Here is a 21,019-nt window from a genome sequence, read left to right on the forward strand (position 1 = left end):
TCAATATCCAATTGATGCTCCCGAAAAAACTATACATTTTTAGGCGAAAAGCAGAAACATTCTCAACTTAACGGGCAACATATTCCAGATACGAGCGACTCACACGTGAAACGCCCTTTCATATATTAATCAAGGCATTCGAGGAATCACAATTTGCGGATTTCTAATACAATACATTTTTGTGGCTTGACGATACAAATTTGTCTTCTCGCTGGCGTAAAAGGTTTTTCGAATTGGGAAGAGATTAATTGTACAACCAGATAATTTTTTTGCGATACGTCCTAATACACGTGACCATACACACACGTTCGAAACATTGCATTGCCAGTATGGGTACATGAGTGTGTTCATGTTTTCGTACAAAGAAAGGAGTAGCGAAAATATTCAAACTTATCCAAAAGCCATGACCCTTGTACATTTGGAAAGAGTAAAATTTGAAGGTAACCTATTATTAAGGGATGCTGCTATTTTTGTCAATTAGGTCGGTTGATCAATAAACAAACTGTCATTTGGGATGAAGACTACACAGAAGAAAATTCAACAATAGTTTTCCAATTAAAATTTTAATTGTATTTGTGAAACTACACTCAAAAAACAGTGAACCCACCAGGAAGGAAAATTTTTGTTAATTTTAGAAAATGTTAGTTAATTTTAGAAAATCTTAACTAAAATGTATTACAAACGCAGGTGCCATGCCGATTTCACAAAAATAAGTAAATATTTTTCGAAAAATTCAAGAAAATTTATTAGACATAATTATCTTTTTTAACTTGGTAAAAAATAACATATATAATAGTTAGTGTCACACGAAGGTCAAGATGGGTCCATTATTGGAAAAATTACAAATTTTAAGAAATTATGAACTGTTTTGTGCACGCAAAGAAAAAAAAACGTTTGGAAAACGTGTACCGAAAACGTTTTTCTTTTGTTAGAGTTTTTTGAATTGCTTCGAAAATTTTAAACTTTTATCACCAAAAAAAATCGTTTGTTACAAAATTTTTATTTTTTCAATAAAAAAAGTTATTTTTGAAACAACAACACAGTCCATTTCGTTTATATCAAACACTGTTCTTTTCCGACTTTAGGTCTTTAATAAGACACAGTTTACAGTTCAAAATTTAATATAAAGGGTGATTTGTTAAGAGCTTGATAACTTTTTTTTTAAAAAAAACGCATAAAATTTGCAAAATATCATCGGTTCTTTATTTGAAACGTTAGATTGGTCCATGACATTTACTTTTTGAAGATAATTTCATTTAAATGTTGACCGCGGCTGCGTCTTAGGTGGTCCATTCGGAAAGTCCAATTTTGGGCAACTTTTTAGAGCATTTCGGCCGGAATAGCCCGAATTTCTTCGGAAATGTTGTCTTCCAAAGCTGGAATAGTTGCTGGCTTATTTCTGTAGACTTTAGACTTGACGTAGCCCCACAACAAATAGTCTAAAGGCGTCAAATCGCATGATCTTGGTGGCCAACTTACCGGTCCATTTCTTGAGATGAATTGTTGTCCGAAGTTTTCCCTCAAAATGGCCATAGAATCGCGAGCTGTGTGGCATGTAGCGCCATCTTGTTGAAACCACATGTCAACCAAGTTCAGTTCTTCCATTTTTGGCAACAAAAAGTTTGTTAGCATCGAACGATAGCGATCGCCTTTCACCGTAACGTTGCGTCCAACAGCATCTTTGAAAAAATACGGTCCAATGATTCCACCAGCGTACAAACCACACCAAACAGTGCATTTTTCGGGATGCATGGGCAGTTCTTGAACGGCTTCTGGTTGCTCTTCACTCCAAATGCGGCAATTTTGCTTATTTACGTAGCCATTCAACCAGAAATGAGCCTCATCGCTGAACAAAATTTGTCGATAAAAAAGCGGATTTTCTGCCACTGATTTTGGTAATAAAATTCAATGATTTGCAAGCGTTGCTCGTTAGTAAGTCTATTCATGATGAAATGTCAAAGCATACTGAGCATCTTTCTCTTTGACACCATGTCTGAAATCCCACGTGATCTGTCAAATACTAATGCATGAAAATCCTAACCTCAAAAGAATCACCCTTTACTACAATGTAATGTTGAACATTTTTTCGGAATCTTCCGAACATATCTGGAATATATGTAAAAAAAAAAAACAAAAAAAAAACTTTGGTCGAAGCGGGGATCGAACCCACGACCCTTGGCATGCAAGTCGGACGTAGCAACCACTGCTCCACGGTGCCAAACTAAATGTTTGTTTCTGTTAAATAAACTTTGTTTATTCGGTTCGTGGGCGCCGCAAGCTATGCTATATAAATATAACTTATATGGATATTTATCTATTGATGACCATAACAGGTACATAGCTCAGTGGTTAGTGTGTTGGCTTACAAAGTGCATGGTCCGCGGTTCGATCCTCCGTCCAGGCGAAAGGTAAAAACATTTTAAAAATTTATAAAATCATACAATTATTATTCGAGCTTTATGGACAGATATAGATTAAGGAACATGGTTAATAGAGCCATTGAAAAGAAAACGCCTCTTTTCAATGGCTCTATTAACCATGTTCCTTAATCTATATCTGTCCATAAAGCTCGAATAATAATTGTATAATTAGATATAATGCATTTGGACGTCAATTGCCTGTTTCGGTATCAGGCTAACATGTAATATAATTTATAAAATCGTATAATTTCTTCTACATTGTTGGTATTACAGAAAAAGGTGCTAAGAACTAAAAAACTTCGTGGAAGTGAGAAAGATGTGAGGGAAAATGCAATTAGCCAGAAAAAAAATTTTTTTAGTTAGTCTTTATGAAATTGTTTTTACATCCTGGAAAAGAATAAACGTTTATCACAAAAAGTATATACTTTTCTTCCAAATGTACTTCCTTTCAACGAAAAGCAAATGAGAAACGAACTTTGTTTGTCTAAAATTTCGTTTGGGAGGAAAGAATTATTTTTTGCGTGTGGGAGACATGAATTTAGTAGATCTTTATGCTTCATTTGTGTATAAATTGTTCCCCTGTTTTAGTTAATTTAACTAACCTACGCGAAAAATTACACTAGTTTACACTGAAAATGTACACTTGGTGAGAGTCGACTTTTCTTATGTATTTCGATCTGCTGAATTCGAAAAAAATGTTTTTTTATGGAACAATTTTTGAGATATCCCGTTATTTTTAGTTGTTCGCTTTTTTTTCACTAAACAAATAATATATCGAGTCTATACGACCATGAAGATAAAACCGACGTTTTTTTCAATGGTTTATACTTTTCTGGCGGAAAAGGTCCATTGTAAAATACGATTTTTTTAAAATTTGGCCTTTTCGCATCGATATTCACAGATCGAATTATAAACGATTATTCGTCATCTTAATACCTTTCATTTAAGTACCAACAACGATAAAATGGGACATTTCTAACTCGAGATATAATTTGTTTAGTGAAAAAAGAGCGAAAAACTAAAAATAACGGGATATCTCAAAAACTGTTCCATAAAAAAATTTAAACATTTTTTCGAATTCAGCAGATCACAAGTTGCCTCTCATCAAGTGTACATAATTTTTTTTTGTAAACTAGTGTTATTAAATTCAAGGAAACTTTCTCAAACCACAATAATAACTAAAATAGAATTAAATTGGCTTTAGTGTCATATAGGGTTCACTTTTTTTTGAGTGTAGCAATCATCCTCATACGAGCTGGCAATGTTGTGAATTGTTGAAGTGAGACTTGTTAATGAGTTGTAATTTAGTTAAGTAAATAAAGTGGGAAGTTTTGTTCTGATTTAAATCTCGAGTAATATCAAATCCGATCAAAATTTGTAATGGCCTTTTTGATACTGCAAAAGGTATTGTTTATAGTTTTCTCGAAACAACGCAAATTTAGATTCCTTGATATTTTGCAACATTACAATAAATGCAATGACCTCTTCCGGCATAGATTTTGTATGGCGTCTGCCCGACTTTTAGCTTAAATACAAATCAACAGCAAATAAAAATCCTTATCGCCGCATTCAAATACGAAAGAACTTCAGACCGATTTGTTTGGTTTTTTCTTTTCGTTTTTTATTTTGTTCTGGTTTTCGATTCTGGGGCGGTTCGACCACAGACTTTTGTGACAAAATAAGAATGCAACCAAACAAACTCAGCCAGTGATCGCTTATTCGCACTTCATCCCGTTTCATTTTGGGGTTCTTACGGAAATTTTACGCATAAAAACTTTGAAAACCTCAAAAAAAAAAAATATGAAGTAAAAAACAAATAAGACTAGCAGCGGAATTCATTCACATTTTGTGATATGGTGCCTTGCGTACATGTGTACAGTTTATCAAGTGTTGCGAATTTATTTTTACATTAATATACTTTCACCGAAGGTGGAGATTACAAAGACAATATACGATATGATCATAAAATGTATAACACTTAAAAAAATCGATCAGTGATCCAAGTTCGTTAGGATCAAATTACACCTAAAAAAGTCTGTAGTTAAACTATGCTAATTTTAACTTATGTTCATTGCAAAACAAATTTATTTGTTTGTAGTTAAATTTTATAATTTTTTGCGTAATTTTCCACAGCCCAACGAAATTTTTCTTTTTTTATGTCTCAAACATTTATGGGTATAAAGTTCAATGATATAATCATATAAGTTCAATATGAACTAAAGCAGAAGAAAATTTTTGTACGACTCCCAAAAATAGTACAACTGTATGGTTCAAATGGTCATAAGTTGGCGCCAATGATTTTTTTCTTTACGGTTAGTTCATTTTTTCTTCTATGAGATGGTGTAACTTCGTGCATCGGTGCATTTAATTTTCCTGGTTTTAAAAACGATTTGTGAAAATTTCAAAACAGTTTACTTTTTTTCTGTGTAGTTTTATGGTTTCGGAAACAATGTGTTCAGCCGTATCTGTTCATTTTGAAAGATTCACTTTGGATTTCCATAAATGCATAGAGTTCGAATTTTTTTTCTGAAATACCAATTTCATATTTTGATCAATATATGAAAAATTAGCTACATAAGTTAAATTACGTCAATTTTTCCTGTATTTACCTTTAGTGTATTAATCTCCATTTACATGATGCTCCGTTTGTGCTACGTTTGCTAACGTATGTCAGTTTGTAACTTTAATGCTGAACATTTTCCAGTTAAAGTTAACGGAAAAGAAGATATCTGCAATTTACTTTCTGTTAATTCTGTTAGTTAAATTCTAACGGATCTACATGAAATTGGCAGTTAGTGAAAAAATAAACTTAATTAAAATTAATTAATTTCATTATATTTCATGTTAGCCTGATACCGAAACTGGCGTAATTAACGTCCAAATACATTATATCTAATTTTACAATTATTAATCGAGCTTTATGGACAGATTTAGATTAAGGAACATGAATTGTAAAATTAGTTAATTTAATTTCAATAATATTAAATTAAAGAAAATTAAATTCAATAAAATATATAATATATATAGTTTATATATACGCTAGGTCAGGCAAAAGATTGGACGAAAAGGTTCCAAATGCATTCAACCGCCAAGTTTTATCAGGAATAGTTTAAAGCCCTGTAATTTGGTTAAGCACCCAAAAGACAAGGTTCGAAATGTATTCAACCGCCAAATTTTATCATCAATTGCGTGCTTAAACAATTGCCTTAACTCTAACAAATTTTACAACGAACTTTGTTCCAATGTACCAATTATTTAAGGGTGTTGTGTATTACCAATTTGGCGTTCCATGAGCCCAAGTGATCATTAAAAATTTAATTGTGGTCGTACAACAAAAAAGGCATAGGATGACCACAAACTACTTGCTTGGATATATATTTTTTTTCAAAAACAAAATACATAGACGATTTCAAAGTTATAAAAGTGACCATATGTTTCCGTTTCCATAACCTTAGCCCTCAAGGTAGTGGAGAGAGCCTCATTTTATATTGTGAAGACGTATGCATACCTCAAGCACAGATGTTGACTTTCTCATTAAATTAATATGGAAAAATTGCTTAATTGTAATATAAGTAAAAATTTTTAAAGACTACCAGTGGCCATCAGGGAAGGTTTGACCAACTTCTAATGTTTTTTTAGGAAAATTCAATAAACGATATATGGATTTATTTAATTGGGTTTGACCTACTTATCATAAAAATTAGTTAAAGTTTTTCTATATTGTTAAAGACATAGTTTCCTTGCAATAAAGATATTCTAATTGTGAAGTTTAACTTAACGTCTAAGTTTAGTGTACTCAAAACAAGGATACCTCGTTTATGCAATTCACAACCAGATAAACTTTAACTACGAAATCTAAAGTCTACACTGAAAAACATATTTACGTAGTATTAAAGATTACGCAACCTAAATTTTAGGATGCGAAATTTACAAAATATTAAGAACAAATTTTTTTAAAATAATGAAATTTTAATTTAAAAAAGTTTATAATTTTAGCTTCAAATTTTTTTCATTAAATTTAGGACACAAATTTTGTAAATTTGCGTCCCTCCGTTAAAGTCGCATGTCTTTGAACTAAGGCTAATTTTCCTTAAAGTAAAGAAACACCTTTTTGATTTAAAGAAATGGTCCTTAAATTAACTGAAATATTGAAACTTTAGATTTAAGATTAAAAAGCTTCAAATTTTCAAATATTAAGGACAAATTTCTTTAAAATAATGAAATTTTAATTAAAATAGAATTTATAATCTTTACTTCGAAAATTTTTTTCATTAAATTTAGGACACACATTTTAAAGTTGCATGTCTTTAAACTAAGACAATTTTTCCTTAAATTAAAGAAACACATTTTGATCTAAAGAAATGGTCCTTAAATTAACTGAAATATTGAAACTTTAGATTTAAAATAAAAACGCTTCAATTATAGCCTAAGACCTATTTTGAGGATTTTGAGTCTTTGGTTTAAAGTTTGTTTTTTTTTTTAATTAAGAAAACATTTTTTACTTTGAAGAATCCGTTATAATTCGGATTTTTAAACTGGCATATTTTTGTACCTGAGTACCTTTATTAATAAACCGCGAAAAGAGAATGAAAATTTGATATATGAGATCTGTATCCTAATTTTAATTTTATTGGTCCTAGATTTAAAGCCAGATAGGTCGCTAAAAAATTTCTTTATTTTAAAGAAGCCACATCTTTGGCTCGGAATCAATACCAAAATCCTTAAGGAAAGGTCAAAATTTTTGGATCCAAGTAAACTTTTTTTTGTTAGTGTACAAATGCGCCTATCTCTTTAACAAGAGAAAAAAAATTAATTATGTCTAATAAATATTCTGGAATTTGTTGGAAAATATTTATTTATTTCTATAATATCTGTGTGATGTCATCGTTTGTAATACTGTTTAGTTCAAATTTTCAAAAAATCTAAATTTTCTAAAATTAATCAAAAAATTTCTTCGTAGTAGGTTCAACAAATAAAACAAATTTTTTATTTTTCTTTTGTATAAAATACATTTTTTATTCAACTTAGGACTCTGGCATGTTTTTCTTTGCGAGAAAAACAATTTTGGATTATGAAAATTTTCGATGAACTGATAAATTAAATTTTAAAATTAAAGACAAAAAACTTTAAAAATTGTCAAAGGTTATTTTGAAGATTTTGCATACTTTGTTAGGTGATTCTCTTGCCTATTATATTTCAATGAGAACAAGGTAAATTTGATGAATGAGATCAAGAACAAACCAAGATTTAAGATAAGAGTCTTGAAACCAAGAAAATCGTTTTTCTTATTTAACCCTCTAATGCCCAATCCCTCCTTTAAGCGGGCTTCATTAAATAAAGAAGCCTTTAGTAAAACACACTTTGAAACAACAAAAATGAATAAAATAAAAAGAAAACTTAGTTGAACCTGTTCAAGAGCCTTTGCAACATATACTGAATTTTACGGTATACATTTTTCTTGGTTAGTTTTCTTGTTTTTGTGTCGTTAACATTGAATATTTAATCAGATGAGAACAAATTGGGGCATTAGAGGGTTAAAAGACAAATCAAATTTTATAAAATGGAGTTTGAAGAAAAATCTCTGTTTTTTGTATAAAATGCATTGAGCGACATTCATAATCTTTATTTACACTAAAAGAAGAGTTTTCTTTTCCGACGAACGACGAACGAAATTTTAGACAAACTAAGTTTGATGCTAACGAATTTTTTATTGATAAAAATTTTTTATTTATGCTAACAAATTTTTATTGATAAAATCTCATTAGATAAAATACTTGCAACACTTCTCAGGGTTATTTTGAATTCGGATTTATTTGCTCTTTAAGAAAAATTATAACAAATTTCGTTTGTCTAAAATTTCGTTCCAGTATATATCGGTATATTTTACACCAGATAAATTTTAATTAAATTTTGAAATTAATACCAAATAAGGCTAAAACAAAAACATTTACGATTAACCCCTTTATTAATTAAACCCTATTTCTTTATCATTTCCTTTCAGATTTGGCAGTAGGCAAAAAAGAGAAGAACAAATTTCACTTAACAATCTTCAATCTTTATTTCGACGATTTAAAGCCACAAGAAGGATAATTCACATACTCAGGAATTTGGTTAAAAATATCATCGTCGAGGCATATATATTCTTATTTGGAATATTTTTAATATTTGCCACCATTGCATATTGAATTAAAAGGAATAAAAGAACAACAACTTTAGGGGATTGACGATACATAGAAACAAGAGCAATAGAGACAACAACTCCCCTCCGCAATAAAAACTGACGTAGCACACGGCAAACATATGTCGCCGGAAAAATCTATTTGGGCCTATGTGAATCATTTCATAATGAGCAACATTTCATATTTGTGTAAGTAGATATATGAAAAGCAGCGGCAGCAGGTCACATGGCATATGGGTCATGGCTACTAAGGTCACACCTATCGTTTATGGTTATCCTTTTCGAAGCGTAGTGTTTACTTTTATTATCTACTCATATCCATCATTTCGTATTCCATTACAGTTGATGAAATTGATGGTTACCTTTACTATTTCGGTGGCACCGCTGGTGTTTTAACGCTCACAGGCATTGCAGCAGCGTCCGCATATTACTTTGCATCACGGCCAATACCGGAAAAACCATTAGTGCCTCTGGAAAATCAGTCACCTATACTTGAAGTAAGTACTTGATCCACAATAACCAATGATATTTGAAAGTGTTGTTCGCAAGGGGGCCATAAGAGAATGTATTCACTGAAAAACCGGATTGTCCGGTATCAAAGGTTTTGCTTTTACACTAAAGATTTCGATATTGATACTGAGCCATAGAGGAGAAATTGAAACATTATTTTTTTCATTCACTAATGGGTTTGGTAATTTTACCAACAATAAGGTGTCTCATAGTCGTTTCTCCTTAATTTTTATATTGTTTTAATTTAAACAAAAACATGATTTTCTTAAATTTTTTAAATTGGTACATCTACAAAAGTGACTACTGAAACAGTGCGAGAAAGCACCCCATTTGAACAACTAATGAGCACATGAGCATCCATCATGGCACGCCTCAAATATTTCTAATTCTATGCATTATTTATTTTGTTTTCTATGTCTGTCCTCCGGAGGGGGCTTTCTCGGCTTTTATCTGACCATTGGGCAGACATTGTTGCGCGTACGATATATTTTTTCAGAAATCTGTTCTGTATTAGCACATGAACGGGGAAAAATCAATTAATGATACAATTGAAATTTTGTAATTGACAAGACAATATCCTGAGACTGCTATAAATTAAACCATAGAAGAGGACTAGTGAATTTCCCAACAAACAAAAATTTAGCAAGAAAGACTTGTTTCACCCAAAAACAAATGTGAACCCATTATGAAAGAAAATGTTGGATTATTTTAGGAAATTTCAACTAAAATGGTTTTTTAATTGCAACATGTTACAAATAAGTTAATACGTTTCTTTTTTTGTCAAATTGAAGAAACTTTATTAAAACTAATAAAGTTTAAGTAAATTTCATATTTTGGAATTTAAAAATTGCTAAAATGTCTTTACGGCTATACGAAGATCAAGACGGGTACAGTTTTTGTAAAATTTACTTATTTGAGGGACTTATGAACGCAAGTTAACCAAAATTCTCCCATTTCAGGAAAGTATGAACTATCTTATTTTTTACTAAAATTGTGCGCTATATTTGTATACAACTGTTGGCATTAGCGCCCCTTTTTTGAGAGCTGTTACGTTTACTATATGATTTATGTTAGATTTAAACTTGGAAATTATTGCATATTGGGGGGTTTTGTCGGATTTTCGTGGTTCTAAAAAAACCCAACTATTTTCCCTAACCTATGAACAGTGTTCCGGTTCAACCGGGTTTTACTAACAATCGAAAAATCCTTTTGTTTGAAAAGAAAATCCAAATTTATTGACATAAAAAAATTAACGAAAAAATAATTCAATGTTTGATTGAAATATGAACATATATAGGAAACCTTAAGATTTTAATTTAAGAGTATAGCAATTTTATTTTTTTTTTTTGGTTTCGGATCACAATGATTTCGATTCGCTGAGTGGTGGTGGTAGTCAATCGATGAACGATGTGATGTGGTGGTTTTTTTGGTGGAAACACATGACTTGACGTTGCAGACACAAATTGGGACAACGAATGGCAGTGGATGCACATAGGTCGTGTAAAGCCAAAACAGTTAATGGTGAAATTCGGATTCTCTTTATTTTTCATGTGAATGTTTGACAGATACGGTGTATAAAAATAACCCCCCGGGAAAATACACAATTTTTCAGGCGTTCATCTGTCCGTCCGTCTGTTTTGCGAAAACTTAAATTCCTGCATTTTACTCATTTTAAATTACGAACATGATTATCATGCTCACCATTAGCTCATAGTCAATCATTGTCTCTGAAGAAGAACATAAAATATTTCAGTAGTTTTACATTTTGATTTTGAATGAGAATGTACACTGAACAAAATGTTGTTGTAAAAAAAAACAGAGATTTCGGTTGGGTCGAGTTGTAGGTACTCACAAATCAGAAAATTTCCTGAAGATACTAGCTTGTGTTATTTTGAGTATATCAAAAGATTTTTCCATACACTCATACCATACAAAAAGTTTACTTGGATCGAAAGATTTTGACTTTCCCTTAAGGATTTTTGTATTGATTCCGAGCCAAAGAAGTGGCTTCTTTAAAATAAAGACTTTTTAGCGACCTAACTGGCTTTAAATCTAGGATCAATAAAATTAAAATTAAGGTACAGATCTCATTTATCGAATTTTCATTCTCTGTTCACGGTATATTAATGAAGCTATTCACGTACAAATAAATGCCGGTTTTAAAATCCAAATTATAACAGATACTCCAAAGTAAAAAATGTTTTTTTTTTATATGTAAAAAAAAACTTAAAACCAACGATGCTAAATCCTCAAACTAAGTCTTAGCCTATCTTTGAAGCGTCTTAAACCTAAAGATTTAATATTTCAGTTAATTTAAAGACGATTTCTTTAAATAAAGAATTTGTTTCTTTATTTTAAGAAAAATTTGCCTTAGTTCAAAGACATGCAACTTTAACGGAAGGACGCAAATTTCCAAAATTTGTGTCTAAATTTAATGAAAAAAAAAGATTTGAAGCAAAGATTATAAACTTTATTATCAAAATTTAATCATTTTAAAGAAATATGTCCTTAATATTTTGAAAATTGCGCATCCTAAAATTTAGTATTCGTAGTCTTTAAGATCACGTAAATATTTTTTCAGTGTAGGAGTAACTACGCAAATTAAGAACCAATTTTGAGAGTACTTGAATATGAATATTTAGCATGAGTAGGACTTGGCTTAATTTTACATTTAATTCTACTAGTCTGTAAGGTTTGGAACCCTTGGATTTGGGAAATGGAGGTCAATAGAAATATTTGCCTAGATGGCATATTTAATATGCTGATTGACTTATCTTCTTAGTCGATCTAGTTCTGGCTTTGTGCATCAAACAAAAGCCTTCGAATCTAAAAATACAGTGAAAAAAAAAATTAAAATAAAAAAATAGGCTGTAAACAGAATCAAAATTTTGACTAACATCACAAGCCGATTTTCACGAAATTTTTCATTTTTATCGACTTTTTTCGACTCGTCCAAAAGCCGAATTTAAACTTTTTCATCCCTTAAAAACACCTTCCCCTTGAAGAAATCTTTGATAGTTACTATGTAAAATTTTTCTCAGTGCCATCATATGCGAATTGAAATCGTGAGTATTATATTAAGGATTTCCCCAGTAATTTCATGTGATCTTTATGCAATTCTGCTATGACCATCTGCCACATTCAAATTCATTCACTCTGCCGTTTATCTCTCACAAAGTGGTGGGCACTCTCTGATAGTGCTCATAAGACCCACAATAGCCAAACGATCATCATTGGACCAAGAAACCACAAAGATATTGGCAATCAGACGCACGAACACGGTAAACATTTTGCCTGTCTGTCTGGCTGTAACAAAAAAGAAATTTTATTCGCTCAGTATGATTTTGAACGTCCGCCGCCGTGTTGCGAAATTTTCATGGGAATTTATATGAAAAGAAACGAATATTAAACGGATCAAAGAATAAAAGTAATATCGGAAAAGAAAATCAAAAGCAGTTTCAGTTAGTTTTCAATCTGTCCACTATTACCATAAACGAAGAAAGAGAATTTTCGATTTTAATCTCAGTCTCAATCGACAACCAAAATGTACAAGGAAGAATAAAAATAAAAGAAATTATATGCCTCAAGAAAATTAGATACGAGTGTCTGGCTATTAGATGTGACACTTTTCTATTCTATTCATTACGTAAAACACGAAAAAGAAGTGCAATAACCAACCATTCATCCAATCAGCCACAATGAAAAACGTAATTGATTGTGGCTTGTGCTTTGGCTACTCTTCATTTTTATATAGACAACCTATGCCAAACAATACGAAAATATGTTTGCATCTTAGAAAGAGAAACCATATCTATGGATCGATCACCCTGGATTAAATTTCGAAAAAACAGCTAGTGCTTTTAAAAAAAATCCATACCAGAGTCCTTAATTTAAAACGAAAGTCGAAATTAAAAAACTAATAATACATTTTTGGGAAAAATTGTAGTTCATCTCTAAACAATATAGATGTCGAATAATGTTAAAGTTTAAATAAAAATTTAGAAGGAATAAAAAATAGCAATGAAACAATCATCAGCAAATTTAAGGAATTTCATGCAATAAAAAACTTTAATATGTCGTTGACAAGAAATCGCTAAATAAAAAAACAACCAATAACCAAATAGCAAAAATGCTCAATGGTTGTAGTCCGTAGCCCCGGTACCTATCCCCATGTTTATTTTTTCGTATTCTTTTTTTCCAATACTAATACTCTTTGATATATGAATGAATAAATTTAAATTGTCTGCCATTTAGCAAAAAAAAAAAAATAAAAATAAAAAAATGTGAAAAACAGAAAAAGTGAAAACGAAGACAAATTCGAAGACAAAACCTCATCTAAAAAAATTTTGTTTGTTCTTGCTTGTGATTATTGATGCTAAAGCTGGTGTCTTGCAAATTTCAACCAAATGAAAACAATAAATAGCTCATCTGGCCCGATTCTTAAATACCTTCCACCATGAATCACATACGAGAAAGATTTCCAAAAGATTGGTCCTTGTCAAGCCATTAGCTCAGGTGTTGTAAGTTTCCTAGTAGGTAATGGTGTAGCTCAATTATCGTTGTAAACATAGGTGGGTCATTATTAAAACCTCGTACGGCGTTTACGATGAAAGTGAAATCACAAAAAATTTTCTATAGTAATAAAATTTTGCTAAATTTTCTATGGAAATAAAATTTTGACAAAATTTTTTATAGATATAAAATTTGAAAAAAAACGTCTATAGAAATAAAGTTTTGACACAATTTTCTATAGATATAAAATTTTGACAAAATTTTCTATAGAAATAAAATTTTGACAAAATTTTCTATGAAAAAAAATTGACAAAAATTTCTATAAAAAAAAACTGACAAAAAAAATCTATAGAAATAAAATTTAGACAACAATTTCTGTAGAAATAAAATTTTGACCAAATTTTCTATAGGAATAAAATTTTGACCAAATTTTCTATAGGAATAACATTTTGCAAAACTTTCTATAGAAATAAAATTTTGACAAAATATTCTATAGAAATAAAATTTTGTCAAAATATTCTATAGAAATAAAATTTTGTCAAAATATTCTATAGAAATAAAATTTTGACAAAATTTTCTATAGAAACAAAATTTTGATTAAGACTTTTTGTTCGGTAGTTTTTTTTGGTAAAATTTTCTCAAAATTTTGGTAGATTATTTTTGGCTCGAGTAGCACCATGGTTGGCATTCGCTTTATTGGAGAACTATGATATTCATTGGTTGAGTGCTACCTGGATTCTTAAGAAGTTTCGGAAGAATTAAATTGCAATCCAAAATGTCGAGAACAAAGATGTTTTGCAATTCTCATAAGATGTCTTTATGTAAATATTCATAATACTAACCTCAAAAAAATTTACATGGATTCAACGGTTTTGACCTTAAGGATTTTCGGATATTTTCAGACAATGAAAATATTCCTTAACAGTACGAATAGTTTCGATGATTGAAAATTCGTTATAATAACAAAAAATTTCTTTATATCAAAGAATTTGTTTTATTGCCTAAATTTTAATGACACATTTCGTTAATATGATGAAGCTTTTGCTATAAATGTAACATTTGAATTAAAACACACCCATAAAAATATTGTCTTACTAAAGGATACATTAACTTATAATAAAGATATTTAAAAAATATATATATATATTTTAAAGAAGTTTAGGATATTTCACTTGTCTTTAAAATCGTGTCTTTCAATCTAAGACAAATGTTTTCTTGTTAGTGCAAGAATTCCAGTTAATTAGGAACTAAAATGTATTAAAATTATGGTGAAGTATTTGGAATTGTAGATTTTAGTTGCTATGCTTCTACTTAAGTTAAATAAATGTATGATATATATGGAGTACCACAAACGCTGTGAGTAATTTAGTATAACCTCGTGGATAATATAAAAAGCCAAAAAATACTACAATGTCCAATTGGTTTATTTCATTATCTTACAAATGAGTCAGTTATGAATTGAAATCTGTCGTGGATGTCGTCGATGGTATTATTGTTGTTATGTTTTCCCCAAATTTGAGTATAGACAATCATTTTTTTTATTTAGTTGTTTTTTTTTTATTTTGTTATTGCCTTATACAAAATACTTGGCAATTATCATTTTGTTCAATTTTGCCTAACACAGATTTTTGTTGTTGATATTATTTTTAATATTTGGGTTATATTTTGTGTGTTCGCTAATGTTTTGTTGGAATTTGGAATATAGCCATAGGTGTACCGATATGTGTTTGATATTTTTTAAGATAAGAATAATTTAAGAATAATAAGTCCATTAAATATTGTTTACCAGTTTTTAGATGAATAAAATTTGGGTACAAAATGTCAATAAATATTAGAATCATCCCAGTCATTAAAAGAAATTATATACAGATTGTAATGGCAGGAAATTGATTAGTTATTATTACCGTCATTTGTTTCAGTAACCAATATGTGGAGCAAAAAATTGTTTTTAACAGAATCATTAAACGTAATTAATGTCCTACGGAAGCATATATTTTTTAATGATTTGCATTAGCATGAAATTATTTAAGATACTTGAAGATAAGACCTCATAATATCATAGATAGACTTCTGAATTGAATAATAAATAGTGATGCTTAGATTTATGCCATTTAGAATTTTTATTATTTTTTTAATTTTCATTGCTTTACCGCTGGCTTGAAATATCGAAATATTACTCCATCAAGAAGTGATAGGAAATTTGTCGAAAATTATTTATGTAACATTTTTTTGTATAGAATCAATCAATTTTTTATTAGATGAATTAATAATAATCAGCCATGTCGGTTAGAGTTACCTAGAAAATTTTGGAAGTCTGTTTCCAAGTTAATGCTTTTAATGAACACCCAAAAATGCTCTTGTAGATATGCGATGATTTAGGACTGCAAATTTCATGTGAAATATGTGCCAGTCTATTTCAATACGGGATTAAAATCGGGATTGTTTTTTTAAGTATTTTCTTATTTTTTTAAATGAAATCCGAAATAGTGAAGTAGCTTAACATCTGACGAACTGATAATATGAATGCACCGGATGCTTAAAAGAATGACTTCTCAGTAAAAAACGTTAAATTTTAATTATAAGAAGTTTATAATCTTCGCATGAAGAATTGTTTTCCTTAAATTTAGGACACTAATCTTTGACGTTTGTCCCTCCGTTAAAGTCGAATGTTTTTGATGTAAGGCAAACTTCCCAAAAAGTAAAAAAACATTTTTGATTTAAATAAATTTTGATTTGAATTAATTAATTGCAATTAATTTGAATTAATTATATCGCAAAAACAGGCCTTGGTCCTAATTATAAATGTACAGAGCCTAGAAACTAGATAGCTCCCTAAAAATCACAGAGCAGCATCTGTGGTTCATTAATTTTATTGATCCTAGATTTAAAGCAAGAGAGGTCCTTAAAAATACCTTTATTTTAAAGAAGCCGCATTGGCTCGGAAGTGTATATACCAAGCATTAAGCTAGCATGGATACCACAAATATTTTTGTAACTTTTGGAGACCTGGTTTATCTGTATGGCTACCATACTACCGTCAAATTTTCCATGATACTAAAACATATTTTCTTAGCATTTATCCCATGGTCTTAATAAGAATTAAAGGAGTCCTGTTACTATGTCCAAAAATATTTTTCTTTAACATCTGTGTCATGTTGAGGATTTAATTTAGGTATTTTTTTATCCATTTATTTATCTCCATTCATTTGTTTATTCATGTTCTCTATGAGAATTAATAACAAAAATCCCATTTACTCATCATTTGTCGATTGACTGTTTGTTTTATTTTGCTAGCTTTTTGTTTTTTTGGTCAACACTTAGGTAGCTAACCACTTGATGCGATATGACGAAAATACCACCAGAAATAGACTGAATGACATGAAATGAAACAGATTTATCTCATACCTGCCTCGAAATGAGAATATGCTAAGTCAAATATTATAGTTTCTCAGGCGACCAACATTCATCATTTTTGATTTATTAACATTATTTGATGATTTGCCTTATCGTCATAGTTGCATCATGTACGCGTACTCTGTGTATTTAGTCTACTTTAAAATTATGGTACCAATATGCAAATTAGTGCATACACATGACAATCCATCAATGGGGTTATCTATCCATCATTTTTCCATACCAATCCAATGATGTATTTTTTGTGGTATTTCGATGTTGTCTTCGACATTTTTTTTCCAAAAAAAAAAAAAAAAACAAAACCAAAAATTACAACTAATTCATTGAACTCTAACAAGGTTTTTTCTATTAAAATTTGTGTTTCCATAAATATTCCATGTTTATGTCAAAGGAAATTTTATGAAAAGAGTCTTTAAAGAGGGGCGCGTCCACGACTGTAGTGAATGTGGTCAATTTGTTAACCTTGAAATTTTAAGAGACAGAGAGACATTTTAGGGGGAAAAGAAACATAAACAACCACTCAAAATTAAACAGACAAATAAATATAGAAATATAAAAAAAAGTGAAAAGAGCTACCAAACAAAAAAAACTCGATCTGACTGAAATTTCGAGAGTAGTTGCTTACGAGTGGGTATTACACGAGGGTAAATACTTATCGAACCACCCACGTAATCACGAGTATCGGGTATACCGTTACCATTATTGTTACACATAAGTATTTTAATCAGAAACCAAGATCTTTTGCCAGTCGGCGAAAGACTAAATGATACCCTAAATCTCTCAGAAGTAGACCCGACGATCGTCTACGTTTTGTCCATATTTGAGAAAGAAATTTTGACAACATTTTCTATAGAAATAAAATTTTGACAAAATTTTCTATAGAAATAAAATTTTGACAAAATTTTCTATAGAAATAAAATTTTGACAAAATTTTCTATAGAAATAAAATTTTGACAAATTTTCTATAGAAATAAAATTTTGACAAAAATTTCTAAAGAAATAAAATTTTGTTAAATTTTTCTATAGAAATAAAATTTTGTTAAAATTTTCTAAAGAAATAAAATTTTGTTAAAATTTTCTATAGAAATAAAATTTTGTTAAAATTTTCTCTAGAAATAAAATTTTGACAAAATTTTATATAGAAGTAAAATTTTGTTAAAATTTTCTATAGAAATAAAATTTTGTTAAAATTTTCTATAGAAATAAAATTTTGACAAAATTTTCTATATAAATAAAATTTTGACAAAATTTTCTATATAAATAAAATTTTGACAAAATTTTCTATAGAAATAAAATTTTGACAAACATTTCTATAGAAATAAAATTTTGACAAAAATGTCTATAGAAATAAAATGTTGACAAAATTTCTATAGAAATACAATTTTAACAAAATTTTCTATAGAAATAAAAGTTTGAAAAAATTTTCTATTCAAATAAAATTTTGACAAAATTTTCTATAGAAATAAAATTTTGTTAAAATTTCTATAGAAATAAAATGTTGACAAATTTTTTATAGAAATAATATATTGACAAAACAAGACTTTTGTGTTTGGTAGTTTTTTGGTAAAATTTTCTTCAAAATGTCCCATCAATGAAAAATTAATCTTGGTTTAATTTTATCTGAAATTTTCATTGTGTTAAGTAATCGCAAAAACAAAATTTTTTAAAATTGGAAAAGAATAGGATTTTTTTTAATATTTTAGGAAATATCGAGAAGAAATTTTAAAATATTTTATATGACAAAATTTCGAAAAGTCGTTAATTTGGCTGACTAGAAAATCTCTAAAATTTAACTTGAGTTGAGTTGTTAGTATTTACATATTCGAAGTTCTATGGTATATCGTAGTTTATAGGCTGAGTTCTCAATAGTATATAGTCAGTGCGTATGTTTGTATGACGTCAGAGTAAAAAAATATATTTTGTTCGCATTTCATTTCACCACAATGGAAAGTCATAAGAATGTTTTCTTGCTCTGTTTTTTATGAGGAATTATTATACACAACCATGTTGTAGTGGCCAGCGGTAGAATTAGATCTACAAATAAAGGGTGATTTGTTAAGAGCTTGATAACTTTTTTTTTAAAAAAAACGCATAAAATTTGCAAAATCTCATCGGTTCTTTATTTGAAACGTTAGATTGGTCCATGACATTTACTTTTTGAAGATAATTTCATTTAAATGTTGACCGCGGCTGCGTCTTAGGTGGTCCATTCGGAAAGTCCAATTTTGGGCAACTTTTTCGAGCATTTCGGCCGGAATAGCCCGAATTTCTTCGGAAATGTTGTCTTCCAAAGCTGGAATAGTTGCTGGCTTATTTCTGTAGACTTTAGACTTGACGTAGCCCCACAAAAAATAGTCTAAAGGCGTCAAATCGCATGATCTTGGTGGCCAACTTACCGGTCCATTTCTTGAGATGAATTGTTCTCCGAAGTTTTCCCTCAAAATGGCCATAGAATCGCGAGCTGTGTGGCATGTAGCGCCATCTTGTTGAAACCACATGTCAACCAAGTTCAGTTCTTCCATTTTTGGCAACAAAAAGTTTGTTAGCATCGAACGATAGCGATCGCCATTCACCGTAACGTTGCGTCCAACAGCATCTTTGAAAAAATACGGTCCAATGATTCCACCAGCGTACAAACCACACCAAACAGTGCATTTTTCGGGATGCATGGGCAGTTCTTGAACGGCTTCTGGTTGCTCTTCACTCCAAATGCGGCAATTTTGCTTATTTACGTAGCCATTCAACCAGAAATGAGCCTCATCGCTGAACAAAATTTGTCGATAAAAAAGCAGATTTTCTGCCACTGATTTTGGTAATAAAATTCAATGATTTGCAAGCGTTGCTCGTTAGTAAGTCTATTCATGATGAAATGTCAAAGCATACTGAGCATCTTTCTCTTTGACACCATGTCTGAAATCCCACGTGATCTGTCAAATACTAATGCATGAAAATCCTAACCTCAAAAGAATCACCCTTTATAATCTATGTAGATATTTGTTTGATAATAGGTAGGTGGTGATGGCGGTATAGACCACATAGCATCTAGGCTATATACATATATATGTTTGTAGATCTATAGAGAAAATCGCTTGCTAAATACTACATCATATATCTTAGATTGTTTCGAGATTAGAAACAAATTGGCGAAAACATTCCTATTTGATTTGGGTTACCATTCTCAGGAGTTCATATCTCACCAATCGAAATTTTCATTTGTAAACAAACCAAAAAAAAAAAAAAAAAAATCTCCAGCTTATAGCATCAAATGATAAGCAATTTTCAAGACCACAAGCAATTAAAAAATGGCAATTTTTAAAATATTTTCGCAAATTAGCAAAATGTGTAAGAAGTAGAGGTGATTGCCCAATCATGGTACCAATATGCAAATTAGTGCATACACATGACAATCCATCAATGGGGTTATCTATCCATCATTTTTCCATACCAATCCAATGATGTATTTTTTGTGGTATTTCGATGTTGTCTTCGACATTTTTTTTCCAAAAAAAAAAAAAAAACAAAACCAAAAATTACAACTAATTCATTGAACTCTAACAAGGTTTTTTCTATTAAAATTTGTGTTTCCATAAATATTCCATGTTTATGTCAAAGGAAATTTTATGAAAAGAGTCTTTAAAGAGGGGCGCGTCCACGACTGTAGTGAATGTGGTCAATTTGTTAACCTTGAAATTTTAAGAGACAGAGAGACATTTTAGGGGGAAAAGAAACATAAACAACCACTCAAAATTAAACAGACAAATAAATATAGAAATATAAAAAAAAGTGAAAAGAGCTACCAAACAAAAAAAACTCGATCTGACTGAAATTTCGAGAGTAGTTGCTTACGAGTGGGTATTACACGAGGGTAAATACTTATCGAACCACCCACGTAATCACGAGTATCGGGTATACCGTTACCATTATTGTTACACATAAGTATTTTAATCAGAAACCAAGATCTTTTGCCAGTCGGCGAAAGACTAAA

General features: G+C 30.1%; 1 protein-coding gene across 9 annotated transcripts in view; it reads left to right on the forward strand.

Moving 5' to 3' along the window:
- LOC142237072 (long-chain-fatty-acid--CoA ligase 5) overlaps positions 1-21,019 on the forward strand; it is a 34,222-nt gene that overhangs the window by 2,317 nt on the left and 10,886 nt on the right. For 2 of the 9 annotated variants that reach the window (XM_075308422.1, XM_075308423.1), the window contains 2 exons: positions 8,422-8,787; positions 8,941-9,095. In XM_075308422.1, the coding sequence (XP_075164537.1) occupies positions 8,721-8,787; positions 8,941-9,095 (222 nt within the window). In that variant the 5' untranslated portion in view covers positions 8,422-8,720. The other 7 variants (XM_075308424.1, XM_075308430.1, XM_075308429.1 and 4 more) reach the window with 6 other exon arrangements.

The sequence above is a fragment of the Haematobia irritans genome, chromosome 4 (genome assembly GCF_050003625.1).
Source record: "Haematobia irritans isolate KBUSLIRL chromosome 4, ASM5000362v1, whole genome shotgun sequence".
NCBI lineage: Eukaryota > Metazoa > Arthropoda > Insecta > Diptera > Muscidae > Haematobia > Haematobia irritans.